At 36.7% G+C, this 15,020-nt stretch overlaps 1 protein-coding gene across 6 annotated transcripts in view; it reads left to right on the top strand.

The window, feature by feature from the left end:
• Positions 1-15,020, top strand: part of TASP1 (taspase 1) — a 247,254-nt gene that overhangs the window by 41,755 nt on the left and 190,479 nt on the right. For all 6 annotated transcript variants that reach the window (XR_006336940.1, XM_043883311.1, XM_043883312.1 and 3 more), the window contains 2 exons: positions 2,621-2,741; positions 11,150-11,234. Coding sequence is in view for 5 of the 6 variants with exons in the window: in XM_043883311.1 (XP_043739246.1) it covers positions 2,621-2,741; positions 11,150-11,234 (206 nt within the window). In the remaining variant the exon portion in view is untranslated. The remainder of the gene's footprint in view (positions 1-2,620; positions 2,742-11,149; positions 11,235-15,020) is intronic.

The following is a 15,020-nucleotide window of genomic DNA, read 5'->3' as shown; positions in this document are numbered from 1 at the left end:
ACAGAGTTAATTTTCTGGATTGACTGAGATTTCTGACTCAGATATTCTCTTGCATTGGATGTCCAGTTGATCCGTCACCATTTTTGGAAAAGACTTGCTGTTTAGTCACTAGGTCATGTTCAACTCTTTTGTTACCCCATGGACTGTAGCACACCAGGTTCTTCTGTCCTCCACTATCTCCCAGAGTTTTCTCAAATTCATATCCGTTGAATCAATCACGCCCATCTCATCCTCTGCTGCCCCTTTCTCCTGTTGCTGTCAATCTTTCCCAGCATCAGGATCTTTTCCAATGAGTCACCCTCTTTGCATCAAGTGGCCAAAGTATTGGAGCTTCTGCTTCAGCATCAGTCCTTCCAGTGAATATTTGGGGTTGATTTCCAGGTTTGATCTCCTTGCTGTCCAGAGGTATCTCAAGAATCTTCTCTAGCACCATAGTTTGAAAGTATCAGTTCTTTGCTGCTCAGAATTCTTTATGGTCCAATCTCAAATCCATACATGAGTAGTGGAAAAACCCTAGCTCTGACTATACAGACCTTTGTCATGACAAACGACTCCAGTATTGTCTCCGTGAGAACCGTGATGGGTTGACCATAAGTGTAAGGCTTATTTCTGGACAGTTCTAGTGCATTGATCTACATATCTGTCCTTAGCTATATGTCCATGTCAGACTGTCTGATTACTATAATTTGTAGAAAGTTGTGAAGCCTAGAAGTGTGAGCCCTCCAATTTTGTTTTTTTTATTTGAAAGATTGTTTTGACTATTCTTTTGTTTTTGTGGTTTGTTTTGTTTTAATTTTAAAAAGAAGCCCCAGTTTTTCCTTAAACCCCATTCTTAGTTTTTCAGGGACAGAAACACAGCCTCACGTGGTAACTTCTGACTTTGCACTAAGACATTTCCTAGGAGTTGTCCTGCCAGTCAGCAAGGACCAGACTATGCACATGTGGTCCAGTTCAAAGGCATCTGGGCCCACCCTGGCAAAGGGGCTTGTGTGATACAGCATGAAGCGCTGTATAGATAGCCTAGGACTTCTAGGCCTTGGAACGTTTAATTGGTACCCACCAGGCCTGGGCCATTCCAGGGACCCTAACCAAGCAAACATGCATCTTCCCTGATGTTCTCTGCTATCCACTAGCCCGTCCACACTCCTCTTAGCTTCTACTTCCATGAATCCACAAACATCAGAAGGCACATGGCCTGGGCTAAAGCATAACTTGTGGTTGGGCAGCCTTTGAAAGCTCACCTTTAATCAATATTGAGAAAAGAGAAACAGGGGCCAGGGGTGTGGGGGTCCCCAGAGACAATGAGATGACACCCCCCTTCCCCCCGCCCCAGTCCAACTCCTAGTGTCTGTCTCAGCCAGCGTCCTCTTGTGAGAGGACGCTAAGGAAGCTGAAAGTTTAAAACTGCCATCAACCCAGCCCCTTTCTGGCACGTGAGAAAAGCTTCCTAGAACTTTACAAAACACGAATGTCTTGACTGTTCTTAATTCCTTGTGGTTCTATTTGAATTGTAAAGTTAATTTATCAAATTCTGCAAAAAACAGCAGTGAGGATTTGATACAGGATTGTATTGAATCAGACCAAGTTGGGGAGTATTGCCATCTTAAAGATACTAAGTCTTCTGTTCTATGTACATGGGTCCTTCCTTTGATTCAGGCCTTTAATTTTTTAAAAACATGTTTTACATACATGTACAAATCTTACACTTCTTTTGTTAAATTTTTTTCTAACTATTTTATTCTTTTTGATGTGATTATAAGTTGAATTGTTTTCTTAATTTCATTTTCATTTTTTTCATTGCTAATGTACTGAAATACAATTGGTTTTTGCATATTGAACTTATATCTTACAACCCCATTGAACTTTTTTATTGGTTCGAATAGTTTTTTAATGGAGATTTTAGGATTTTTTGGTATACAAGTTTATGTCATCTTCCAAAAGAAGTAATTTTACTTCTTCCTTTCTAATCTGGATGCTTTTTGTTTCTTTTTCTTGCCTAATTATCCTGTCCAGAATATACACTATAATTTTGAATATAAGTGGTGAGACGAGCATTGCTGTGTTGTTCCTGATGCTAGGGGAAACGATCTTTCACCATTAATTATGATGTTAGCTCTGGACTTACTTTTGTAGATGCTCTCTATCATGTTAAGTACATTTCCCTTCTTTTTCTAGTGTGTTGAGTGTTTTTCTCATGAAAGCGTATTGAATTTTGTCAAATACTTTTTCTTGGTCTATTAATATGATCTTTTTTTTTTGGTTTTGGTTTTGTTCTGTATAAACATGGTATATTACAGTGAGCTTAAGTTATTAAACCAAACTTGTTTTCCTGGAATCCCTCTTGTTCATGGTATATAATGCTTTCATATTTTGCTGCATTTTGTTTCCTTGAGGATTTTGGTATCGATATTCATGAGCATACTGATCTGTAGTTTTTGTTCCTTGTCTTTGCCTTGTTTTGAAATCAGTGTTGTACTGATATCATACAATGAGTTGGGAAGTGTTCTTTACCTTCCTAGTGTTTAGAAGAGTATTTTAAGCATTGGCAATTTTTCTTTAAGACTAATGGTAAATAAAAAAAAAGACTAATGGTATTTTAATTTTTGTTTTTATCTTTTAGGATTCTCCTTTTACAAATGCAGGAATGGGATCTAATCTAAATCTCTTGGGTGAAATTGAATGTGATGCCAGTATAATGGATGGAAAATCCTTGAACTTTGGAGCTGTTGGGGCACTGAGTGGTATGTAGACATTAAAACACATGATCTCTACTCAAAAAAAACTGAATATTACCATTTCATTCCTCCTAAAGACAGCCCAGTTGTTTTCATCATTCTTGCTTATAATAATGTTGAAAACAAACATTTTTTTCTTTTATTGAATTTAAAACATAAAATCTTACCTATAGACAGTTTTAAAGAATACAGTGAAACAGCATATGTCCAAGTCTTTGGTTAGAGTGTGATCACTCTCCTTCATCTCCTCAAGAGATTACAGACATTTAAAATTGGAATTGGCATATTCCATTAATTTTGCAATTATTTGAATATACTAATAAAATATTTTTATTGTTAAAAAATTCAAATGATCTAAATAAAATTTACCTTTGATCTTCCAAATCTTTCCTTCCAAAACTCTCCCTGGAGGGTTTAACCAGTAAAATAAAATTAATTTTTCTGTATTTATATGTAATAGAAATATAGTTTTGCACATATTTTAAAAAAATAAATGTATTTTGAAACTTTAAGACTAATGGTAAATGAAAAATAATGATATCAGTTATTATGAAACTTTCTTGTTTTCTGTAAATAGGATGGCTTAGAGTTTTTTTAAACATCACTACTTATAAAATATATGCAATGTAAATTAGTTCACTTATTGAAGTGAAATATACATGAAGGGCACAGATTTTAAACATAAAGCTTCATGAATTCCTACATGTATATAACCTAGTAAACCACCACCCCAAATCAAGACATAAAAGATTTCCGTGTCAAAATGGAAACCATTTCCAAACTCCCAGACAGGTTCTTTTTGCCTCTTTGTAGTTTATATTGCTGGTATTCCCGTCCTTCCTGCTCCTCCTGCTCCCCTAATTCTGACTTTAGGCACTACAGATTAATTTGCCCTTTGCTCAAATCCATATGAATGGAATCATACCCCTCTGTGTCTGGTTTTTCTTGGTTACTGTTATGCCTGTGAGATTGACGTATGATTTGTATCACAATAGTTTTTAAATTTTGTGGTAGCAACATTTTGTTGCATGAATATATGATAACTTATTTGTTCTCCTCAGTGGATATTTGACTAATTTCTAGTTTTTGACTCATTAATAATAATAATAAAAACTCCAGTGAATATTTTTGTACAAGTTTTTCGGTAGACATATGCACTAACTTCCTTTGAGTATAAACCTAGGATTTAGAATGGTAAGTTTAGATACATATGTGTTTGGCTACAGTTGAAACTGCCCAGTTTTCAAAAGTAGTTTTTACAATTTATACTCCCATGATTTATGAGCATTTCAGTTACTTGACATCTTTGGCAGTGTTTGGTATTGTTACTCTTCTTAAACTTTAGCCATTTGATATATGTATTAGCGGTATTACTGTTTTAATATGAGTTTCCCTGGTGACTAATGATATTGAGAACATTTTCAAATGTCATGGCCATTGAGATATCCTTGTGTACTGTGTTTTTGTTTTTCGTGTACTTTTTATTGGATTTTAAAAATTGATTTGTTGGAGTACTTTTTATATATTTGATGTAAATCCTTTGTCAGATACATGTATTGCGAATATCTACTCCCAGTCTCTGGTTCACCTTTTCAGTCTTCTAATGAGGTTTAAGCTATCAACTGTTTATCTTATGGCTAATTTTTTTTTTTTTTTGTATTTTAAGAAACCTTTGGCTACCCAAAATTTTGAGGATAGCTTTTTGTTGAAGATAACAGTTCTATTGTTTTTAACCCTTCATAGTTAGCTTTCTTATGAAGTTCAGATTCATTTTAGAGTAGGTGAAGTCGGAACCAACTTTAATTTTTTTCCCTCTTATGAATATCCAGATGGCTTATTGCCATTGTCAATAGAAAGGATAATCCTTTCCTCCGAAGAGTGTTGGCAGATCAGATAACTATACGTGTAGGAGTTTGTTTCTGTACCTTCTATTCCATTGTTCCGTCTACTGTGTTATTGCCAGTGCATACTGTCTTGATTACTATAGCTTGACATTGTGTCTCAATAGTCTGGTCATATAAGATTTCCAGCTTCCTCTTTTTGCCTTTATAGTTGTATGGGCGATTTTCAATTTATGGCATTTTCATAAAATTGTTAGGATCAACATGTCAGTGTCCATAATAAAACCCTGCTGAGATTTTGATTGATATTGTGTTGAATATATATATAGAACCATATGTGGACAACTGACATTGTAATAATATTGCATCTTTCTGTTGTAAACATGGAAAATGTACATCTATATAAGTAATGTTTACTTTTCTCAGCAATATGTTATGGTTTTTAATATAGATATCTTATACATCTTCTATTAGATTTATTCCAGATATTTTTTATGGCTACTCTAAGTATATATTTTAAAATATTAGTATCCAGTTATTTTTGCATTTAGAAATACAGTTGAGGTTTGTGTATTGGACTTGTACTCAGTGGCCTTGATAACTTTATTAATTTAAGCAGTTAAAAAAATAAATTTATTTTGTAATTTCTGTATACACAGTCACATCATCTCTGAATCATGACAGTTTTGCTTTTTCTGTTCCAATATTTAAAATTTTTGTTTTTTACCTTGCATTATTGTTCTGGCTCTGGCTCAGTGCAGTATGGAATACACGTGATGATAGTGTACATCCTGGTTTTGTTCCTGATCTTAGAGGGGTACTCTGAGATATTTCACCATACTCTGTGCTGCCAGCTATAGGATTTTCATAAATGCTCTTTATCAGATTGAGGATGTTTCCTTCTAGTCTTAGTTTACTGATAGGTTTTATTTTAAATGGCTATAGAATATTAAGTGTTTTTTTGCATCTTTGACTCTTATTCTTTATTTTGTAGATATTATAAAATTTATGATTTTTTTTTTTGAATGCTAACCCAACTTTTCATTCCTGGCATAAAGTCTACATGATTGAATTTTTTATCTTGTTTTTTACATCCACTGGATTTCATTTCCTAATGTTTAAGATTTTGACATCTATGTTCATGTAACGATCAGCTTTAATTTTACTTACTTAAAATATTCTTTTTAGATGTTGGAATCATGTTTGGCTAGCTTTATAAAATGAGTTGGGTTTTTTTTTTTTTTTCCTCCTATATTGTTTGAAAGGGTATGCATACAGTTGGAATGATTTCTAAAAATTATTTGGAAGAATTCATTGGTTATTTTGAATTACTGGAATTTTCTTTGTGGAAAGTTTTAAATACATGGGTTTCAATTTTCTTATCAGTTATATGACTATCTATATTTTTCTTATGTGTATTTTCCAAGGAATTTGTCTTTTTTAAATGAGTTGTCAGATTTATTTGCCTAAACGTTTTATTGACCCCAGTTGAATGTCACTGTCGTCAGAGAACGTAGCCTGAAAGTTCCAGCCCCTTGAAATGTTTGAGACTTACTTTGTGGCTCTGCTTATGGTGTATTTTAATGAATGTTCCATGAGAGCTTCCAAAGAGTATTACGTCATTGTTGGGTGTGTTTTCTATATATGTCAATTAGGTCAGTTTACTTACACATTTGCTGTAATCTTCTGTATCTTTTCTGATTTTTCTGATAGGTATGAAGAGCATTTCAATTAGTTTTAATTTCTTTTATTATGAGATATTATTAGCATTTAATGAAATTTCATATTTTTCAAGGCCATTAGCATTTCTCCGTTTACACTTCTTGTGTGGCTTGCCGTTTAACCCTGTTTATAATGTGCTTTATCATATTGGAACTTAAAATTTTATTTGTCAAACTTATTTTTCTTCTTTTTGTGGCTTTTGCATTTCTTAAGGTTTTCAGTTCAGTTCAGTTCAGTCGCTCAGTCATGTCTGCTTCTTTGCGGCCCCATGGACCGCAGCACACCAGGCCTTCCTGTCCATCACCAACTCCCAGAGTTTACCTAAACTCATGTCCATTGAGTCGGTGATGCCATCCAACCATCTCATCCTCTGTCGTCCCCTTCTCCTCCCTTCTTCAATCTTTCCCAGCATCAGGGTCTTTTCAAAGAGTCAACTCTTCCCATCAGGTGGCCAAAGTATTGGAGTTTCAGCTTCAGCATCAGTCCTTCCAATGAACACCCAGGACTGATCTCCTTTAGGATGGACTGGTTGGATCTCCTTGCAGTCCAAGGGACTCTCAAAAGTCTTCTCCAACATCACAATTCAAAAGCATCAATTCTTCGGCGCTCAGCTTTCCAACTCTCACATCCATACATGACTACTGGAAAAACCATAGCTTTGACTAGACAGACCTTTGTTGGCAAAGTAATGTCTCTGCCTTTTAATATGCTGTCTAGATTGGTCATAGTTTTTCTTCCAAGGAGCAAGCATCCTTTAATTTCATGGCTGCAATCACCATCTGCAGTGATTTTGGAGCCCCAAAAAATAAAGTCTGCCATTGTTTCCACTCTTTCCCCATCTACTGCCATGAAGTGATGGGACCAGATGCCATGATCTTAGTTTTCTGAATGTTGAGCTTTAAGCCAACTTCTTCACTCTCCTCTTTCACTTTCATCAAGAGACTCTTTAGTTCTTCCTCACTTTCTGCCATAAGGGTGGTGTCATCTGCATATCTGAGGTTATTGATATTTCTCCCGGCAATCTTGATTCCAGCTTGTGCTTCTTCCAGCCCAGCATTTCTCATGATGTACTTTGCATATAAGTTAAATAAGCAGGGTGACCATATACAGCCTTGATGTACTCCTTTCCCAATTTGCAACCAGTCTGTTCCATGTCCAGTTCTAACTGTTGCTTCCTGATCTGCATACAGATTTCTCAGGAGACAGGTCAGGTGGTCTGGTAATCCCATCTCTTTCAGAATTTTCCACAGTTTATTGTGATCCATACAGTCAAAGGCTTTTGCATAGTCAATAAAGCAGAAATAGATGTTTTTCTTGGACTCTCTTACTTTCTCAGTGATCCAACAGATGTTGGCAATTTGATCTCTGGTTCCTTGCCTTTTCTAAATCCAGCTTGAACATCTGGAAGTTCACAATTCAAATACTGTTGAAGCCTGACTTGGAGAATTTTGAGCATTACTTTGCTAATGTGTGAGATGAGTGCAATTGTGCAGTAGTTTGAGCATTCTTTGGGATTGCCTTTCTTTGGGATTGGAATGAAAACTGACCGTTTCCAGTTCTGTGGCCACTGCTGAGTTTTCCAGATTTGCTGACATATTGAGTGCAACACTTTCACACCATCATCTTTTAGGATTTGAAATAGCTCAGCTGGAATTCTATCATCTCCACTAGCTTTGTTCATAGTGATGGTTTCTAAGGCCCACTTGACTTCGCATTCCAGGATGCCTGGCTCTAGGTGAGTGATCACACCATCATGATTATCTGGGTCATGAAGATCTTTTTTGTACAGTTCTTCTGTGTATTCTTGCCACCTCTTCTTAATATCTTCTGCTTCTGTTAGTGCCATGCCATTTCTGTCCTTTATTGTGCCCATCTTTGCATGAAATGTTCCCTTGTTATCTCTGATTTTCTTGAAGAGATTTCTAATCTTTCCCATTTTATTTTTTCCTATATTTCTTTGCACCGATCACTGAGGAAGGCATTTTTATCTCTCCTTGCTATTCTTTGGAACTCTGCATTCAAATGGATATATCTTTCCTTTTTCCCTTTGCGTTTCACTTCTCTTCTTTTTATAGCTTTTTGTAAGGCCTCCTCAGACAACCATTTTGCCTTTTTGCCTTTCTTTTTCTTGGGGATGGTCTTGATCACTGTCTCCTGTACAATGTCACGAACCTCCATCCATAGTTCTTCAGGCACTCTGTCTTTCAGATCTAATCCCTTGAATCTATTTGTCACTTCCACTGTATAATCATAAGGGATTTGATTTAGGTCATACCTGAATGGTCTAGTGATTTTCCCTACTTTCTTCAATTTAAGTCTGAATTTGGCAATAAGGAGTTCATGATCTGAGCCACGGTCAGCTCCCAGTCATAATTGTAAGTGCAGTCACTTACATATTCTTCAAATATACATGTAGTTTATTTTTCATTGGCTTTTTGAATGCACTGTTTGTTGATCAGTTTCTGAAATGATCAACAAATTGTCCCTGTATAGTCTATTGAGTAACAACAACCATTTATTGGGTGACTATTACATACCATGCATTGTCCTCCAGTAGTTCATGTGTGTTAAACCATTTCGTTCTCAGGATAACTTTCTGAGATCAGTACTTTTATCCCCATTTTATAATTGAGGAATCTGAGACACAGGAGAGATTTAGTCATTTGCCGAATTTGTTGTATCAGACTGGGTCCAGCTAGGAGACAGGAACCACACAGCAGTTAAACAGGAGAAGCTTAACGTAAAGGGCAGAGGGGAAATACCCACGTAAGGAAAACGTGGAAGGAAGTTCGGACCTCACTGAACCAGGTGTGGCTGCAGCCTGCTGTCTGGCAGGGAAGTTGCTGCGTCACCCAGGCCGTCGTCCTGTGGGAGCAGAAACCATCCTGTGGGCTCAGACTGGCCGGTGGGCGCGCAGAGCCCAGGGAGCCGTGGGAGGGACACCTCCGTTCCTAGGATGAGCGCTGGGGTTTTGGCTCCCTAGACAGCCAGCCCCACAGGGTACTCTGCTGTGTGTGGGACTGAGGAGAAGGCGTGGGGATCCGTGATGATGGTCCTTTTCTTTCTGGGCTGTCTGGGAAGCATGTGGTGGGCAAATGCTGCAGAAAGCTGCACCCCACAGGCCCTGGGCTCTGGAGAGAGCCGTGTGGGCCACATGGCGTGAATCCTGTGCGCTCGAGGAGCCCGGCCGCCGCGGCTGTCTCCAGGGCCCTCTACTGACCACGCTGACGGTGTGCAAGCTGGCCACAGCCACGGGTTTGATGGCCCATGCCCGCTGTTACCCGTCAGGCAACCAAGGGTGCATTTGTAGCTGCAAAGCAGTCAACTGATAGCTGGTACAGTTATAAAACAGTCTGACCGTCATCGCTGTCTGTTCTGTCTACCTCTCATATACAGTCCATCCTTTCCTACATTTGAAATACTGTCTGTATTATGTATTAAATATCCTCATTCACACATGTCTGTGTCTCAACTTTAGCTTTGTTCTGTTCCATTGATATATTTGTCCATTTTGTACACAAACCACACTCAATTACAATAGCTTTTAATAAGAAAATGGTATTTTGTAAGATGAGTGCCTCTTCATTTTTTTTTTTTTAAATGAAGTTTACCTGGTGAATTTCAGAGTCAGTTTTTCATACATCATAGTTATCCTTTTGAAGCTTTGATGGTGAATTTATAGCTTTGAATTTTTGTTAATTTATCAGTTAATTAATGTCGTTATACCACTGAATCATCAGACACAGAAATAAATTTAAGAGCTTTGTACAGAGATCTGAGTTTTTCTTCTTTTGATAGTTTATCCTTTTCTAGTGGGGGGATAATAGTTTTTGGTGTTAGCTAAATATCTAGTTTTAAGTCAATCTGTTGTTTAATCTGAGGTTTTTCAGTCTCTTTATATCCTGGTTTTTTTTTGTTTTTTTTTTTTTTTTGTATTAATAGTGTCCTGAGACTATAACTTAGTGGTTAAGGGTGTGGTCATTAGCTTCCTCTGTTAAAATATCAGCATGTGATCCTGGGCAGGTAACTTAACCTTTGCAAATGTTTCCTCAGTAATCATATAGAGTTAAGGCTATACTTACGTGATACAGGTGAAGTGTCAATTAAATAGTCTGATACATGTAAAGGTTTGGCACTGGGCCTGGCACATACTGGATCCTAAGTTACTGTCACTGTCTTCTGTCATAATCATTGTCTTATCTGTCATTGTTATTTTCACCCTGGCAATTCTTTTTCATGCTAGTAACCTCCTATCCTATTCTTCCTCTGGAGAAGCATCCTTTTCTCACTCTTCATTTTGTTTTCCCTCCTGGAAGCGATCCTAGCCACATCAGTCTCAATCTTGTATGTCTTTGGCCTCTTCTCCCCACTCTCTCCCCATTTGTAGGACTTTATTCTTTCTTGCAGGTGAGATTTAAAAATTTTGTCTGTCAATTTTTCTCCCTAAGGAGAAATTTGAAGCTGTTTGTAGTCAGGTGTATTCCTTAGAGGAAATTCATGGTTTTCATAATAGATGGCAAATTTCCAGTTAAATTTTTGATTCTATCCTGAAATCTATTAAAAAGGAACCTAATTTAAGTTTGTGTTACTTCAAATTCAGTCTTTGCTGCTATAGCACATGATAAAATGAGAATGTATGTTTTTATGTTTATTCTGTTCTTATGTCTATAGGTATTCATATATTTGATTTGCTCCTTATTGTTCATGATAAATAACAGTTTTCATTATTATATTTATAGAAAGTTTTCCAAGATATTGATACTTAAAAGTTGTCTTACTGAAACAGGCACAAAATTGAGTGGGGAACTTGAAGACTTTCTGATTTCACTTTCTGCTGATTTTATTTTATAGGAATCAAGAACCCAGTCTCAGTTGCAAACAGACTCTTGTGTGAAGGGCAGAAGGGCAAACTCTCAGCCGGCCGAATTCCTCCCTGGTAACTGCTTTGTTCTTCTTCCTCTTTCTCCGGGACTTTGGTCTTTGGTGCATGCAGTGTTTGAAGGCTATTTTTATCCACAGAAGCCTGATGCTGTTGGTTACACATCAGCAGTAGCTTGCCTTTGAGAGGACGACACTCTTTGGTCTGTGATCTCGAAACATTTTGTTTCAAGAGAGAGCTCCGGATGGAAGAGAATATTATGGATTAATGCACAAAAGAGATCAGAGTTAATTTAGGTTTTGTAGTTGATTGTAGAGATGCTTTTGCTGTTAGTAAGTGCTCAACCGGGGTCTTTTTATTATAGGACTTTAAAAATATCTTACATGTTTGAGTCCAGAGTCTAAACTCATTTTATTGAGAAGTTCTCAGAATAAAAGTACTTAATTTTACTCTTCTGGAGAAACACATTGTAAGACTAACGCTAGTAAGATTACATCTTTTCTGCAGGATTAAAATATAATTTTTGTTAAAAAAAACTTTGAACTTGACTATTGTAAAGAGCCTGCACAAACCTATCATCTAGCTCCAATAATTAATATTTTTGCCCTTTATCTGTCTCATGCACCTGTCTCTTTCCTATAGTATTTTAAAGCAAATCCTCACCACTGTATTTCACCCTTATATAGTTTTGTAAATTTCTCTGTTTGCAAAATGTAATCACATCCTGTTAACATGCCTAATGACACATTTTATCGACTTTAAAATATTTTTTATTTTGAACTTTTTATTTTGTGTTGGGCTATAGCTGATTAACAATGTTGTGGTAGTTTTAGGTGCACAGCGAAAGGACTTAGCCGTATATATATATACACATGTGTCAGTTCTTCCCCAAAGTCCCCTCCCATCCAGGCGGCCTGATCAAACTGAGCCGAGTTCCATGTACTATACAGTAGGTCCTTGTTGGTTACCCATTTTAAATATCGCAGCATGCACATGACCATCCCAAACTCCCCAACTATTCCTTCCCCTGGCAACCATAAGTTCAGTTTCTAAGTCTGTGAGTCTCTTCTTGTTTTGTAAGTAAGTTCATTTGTGTCATTTCTTTTTAGATTCCACATATATGGGATGTCGTACAATACTTCTCCTTCTCTGTCTGACTTACTTCACTCAGGATGACACTGTCTAGGTCCATCCATGTTGCCGCAAATGACGTTATTTCATTGTTTTTAACAGCTGAGTAATATTCCATCACACACACACACACACACACACACACACACACACACACACATCTTCTTTATCCATTCCTCTGTCAGTGGACATTTAGGTTCTTTCCATGTCTTAGCCATTGTAAACAGAGTTATGCATATTTTAAAAAATAAATGTACATATTATTTCGAAACTTTCTTTTTTTCTTTAAATAGGATGTCTTAGAGATTTTTTCAACATCAGTACATTTAAAATAACATGTAATGTTTTGTGGTTCACTTATTGAAGTGAAATATGCATGGACGTTTAGGCTGCTCCATGTCCCGGCTGTTGTAAACAGTGCCGCAGTGAACATTGGGGTGCATGTATCCTTTTGGCTCATCTTTTTCTCTGGATATGTACCTAGGAGTGGGATTACACGGTCATATGGTAGCTCGGTAGTTTTTTAAGGCACCTCCGTACTGTTCTTCACGTAACACGCATAATAATATTAACGATTATGCCTCAGTACTGTCTTACACTTACTGTCTTCAGTACCATACATGTTCAGTATGCCTGGCTGTGAAGGCTACGTGAATATCCTGTATTCAAAGTTGTGACAGTGCTTCTATGGGGATCACTGTATTTGACTTTCAAGTAATAGAAAATATTATAGTTTTGAAAAGTCTTGAAATCTTTTTACCCAAATATATTCAAGGTGTCCCTGTTTCCTGCCAGCCAGGTTAAGAAAACAAAACATTACCAAGAGACTCGAAGCTGCGTGGATGTGATCCTTTCTAACGGCATCCTTATCCTTCTGCTGACCCATCCTCATACCCCGGCCCATCTCTGGCCCTGCCCTAGGTTACCGCTGTCCAGAAGTTAAGCTTTTCTCATTCTCATCTATTCCTTTATGGTAGTAAACACATACAACACAACATAGCTCATTTTATTGTGCTTTACAGATACTGTATTTTTTTTTTTTTTTTTTACAAATTGAAGGTTTGTGGTAGTTGTGCTTTGAGCCATTTTTCCAACTGCATTTGGTCACCTGATGTCTCTGTTACATTTTGGTAACTCTCACAAGATTTCAGACGTTTTCATTATTATGGTTGTTATGGTGCCCTGTGATCAGTCATGTTTAGTGTTGTTTGCTACTGTGACTTGCTGCGGGCTCAGATGATGCTTAGCATTTTTTAGTGATATACTGTTTTTAAATTAAGGTGTGTACAGTATTATTTTAAGCATAGTGCTATCGCAGTCTTAATAGAATACAGTATAGTGTAAACATATGAACTGGCAAATCAGAAAATTTGTGTGACTTGCTTTATTGTGATTTTCATTTAATTGTGGTGGTCTGGAACTGAACCTGCAGTATCTCCAAGATGTGCTAGCACTCTGATTTTCTAAGTCTACATAGACATGTACATAGATGTGCAAAAAAGTTCTGGAAAGAAGGTCACGAGGCTCACCATAATTACCTCTAGGAAGGAGGAAGGAAGGAACAAGATGAGGCAGTTGTCACAGGGGATACGTGTAATATTTTTATATTTTACAAAGATGAAATATATGTGAAAAAGCTATGGTCATCTCTGTATTAAAATAATGTCATAAGGTGATCCTATAGTTGTTTGGAATTAGTGATCTAACTTTCTCACATTGTTCTTTGGTTTTATTTTTTGTTTTCAAAATTGCTTTGGCCATTTTAGGCATTTTGCATTTTCATGTGAATTTTAGAATTATCCTGTCAGTTTCTTTGAATAACCTGCTAGAATTTTGATTAGGTTTTTAACTTAAACCATTTTTTAAGGTCTTCTTTAACCTCTCCAAACAGTGTTTTATAATTTTCAGTGTACAGATTTTGCACAGCTTTAAAAAAATTTATACTTAAGTGTTTCTTTTTGATGCTGTGATAACTTGCACATTTTAAAAGTTAAGTACCAATTGTTCCTTACCAATGTAGATATATAATTGATTTCCTTATATTGATATTCTGGCTTGGAAATTTGCTAAATTCATTTGTTCTCATTTTGTTTTTATAGATTCCATAAAGTTTTGTACATAGATAATTCTGTCTTCTGGGAATAAAAATACTTTTATTTCTTCCTTTTTAATGTACATTCCTTTAATTAATTTCTTTTTCCTTATTGCACTGGCTAGCATCTCCTATGCAATGTGAAACAGAAGTGTGAGAGTGAACACCCTTGTTTTATTTGTAATCTTAGGGAGGATGCATTTGTTCTTTACCCTTAGATATGACGGGCTTCCCTCATGGCTCAGATGCTAAGCATCTGCCTGCAATACGCGAGACACTGGTTTGATCCCTGGGTCAGGAAGATCCTCTGGAGTAAGGGGCAACCAACTCCAGTACTCTTGCCTGGAAAATTCCATAGACAGAGGAGCCTGGCAGGCTACACAATCCATGGGGTTGCAAAGAGTCAGACATGACTGAACGACTAACACTTTCATGCACATTATGGCTGCTATAGGTTTATCATAGATACTCTCTATCATGTTGAGAAAGTTCCCTTCTTTTCCTAATGTGCTGAGAATTTTTAATAGGAATGGGTATTGTACTTTTTCAAATACTTCTCTGTATCTATTTGTGATGATCTTTCTTATTTAGTCAGTTGATACAGTGATTGGGTGATTTTT

This window comes from Cervus elaphus, chromosome 23 (genome assembly GCF_910594005.1).
Source record: "Cervus elaphus chromosome 23, mCerEla1.1, whole genome shotgun sequence".
Classification (NCBI taxonomy): Eukaryota; Metazoa; Chordata; class Mammalia; order Artiodactyla; family Cervidae; genus Cervus; species Cervus elaphus.
The sequence above is the reverse complement of the archived record's forward strand: the minus strand, read 5'-3'. Positions and strand labels throughout refer to the sequence as shown.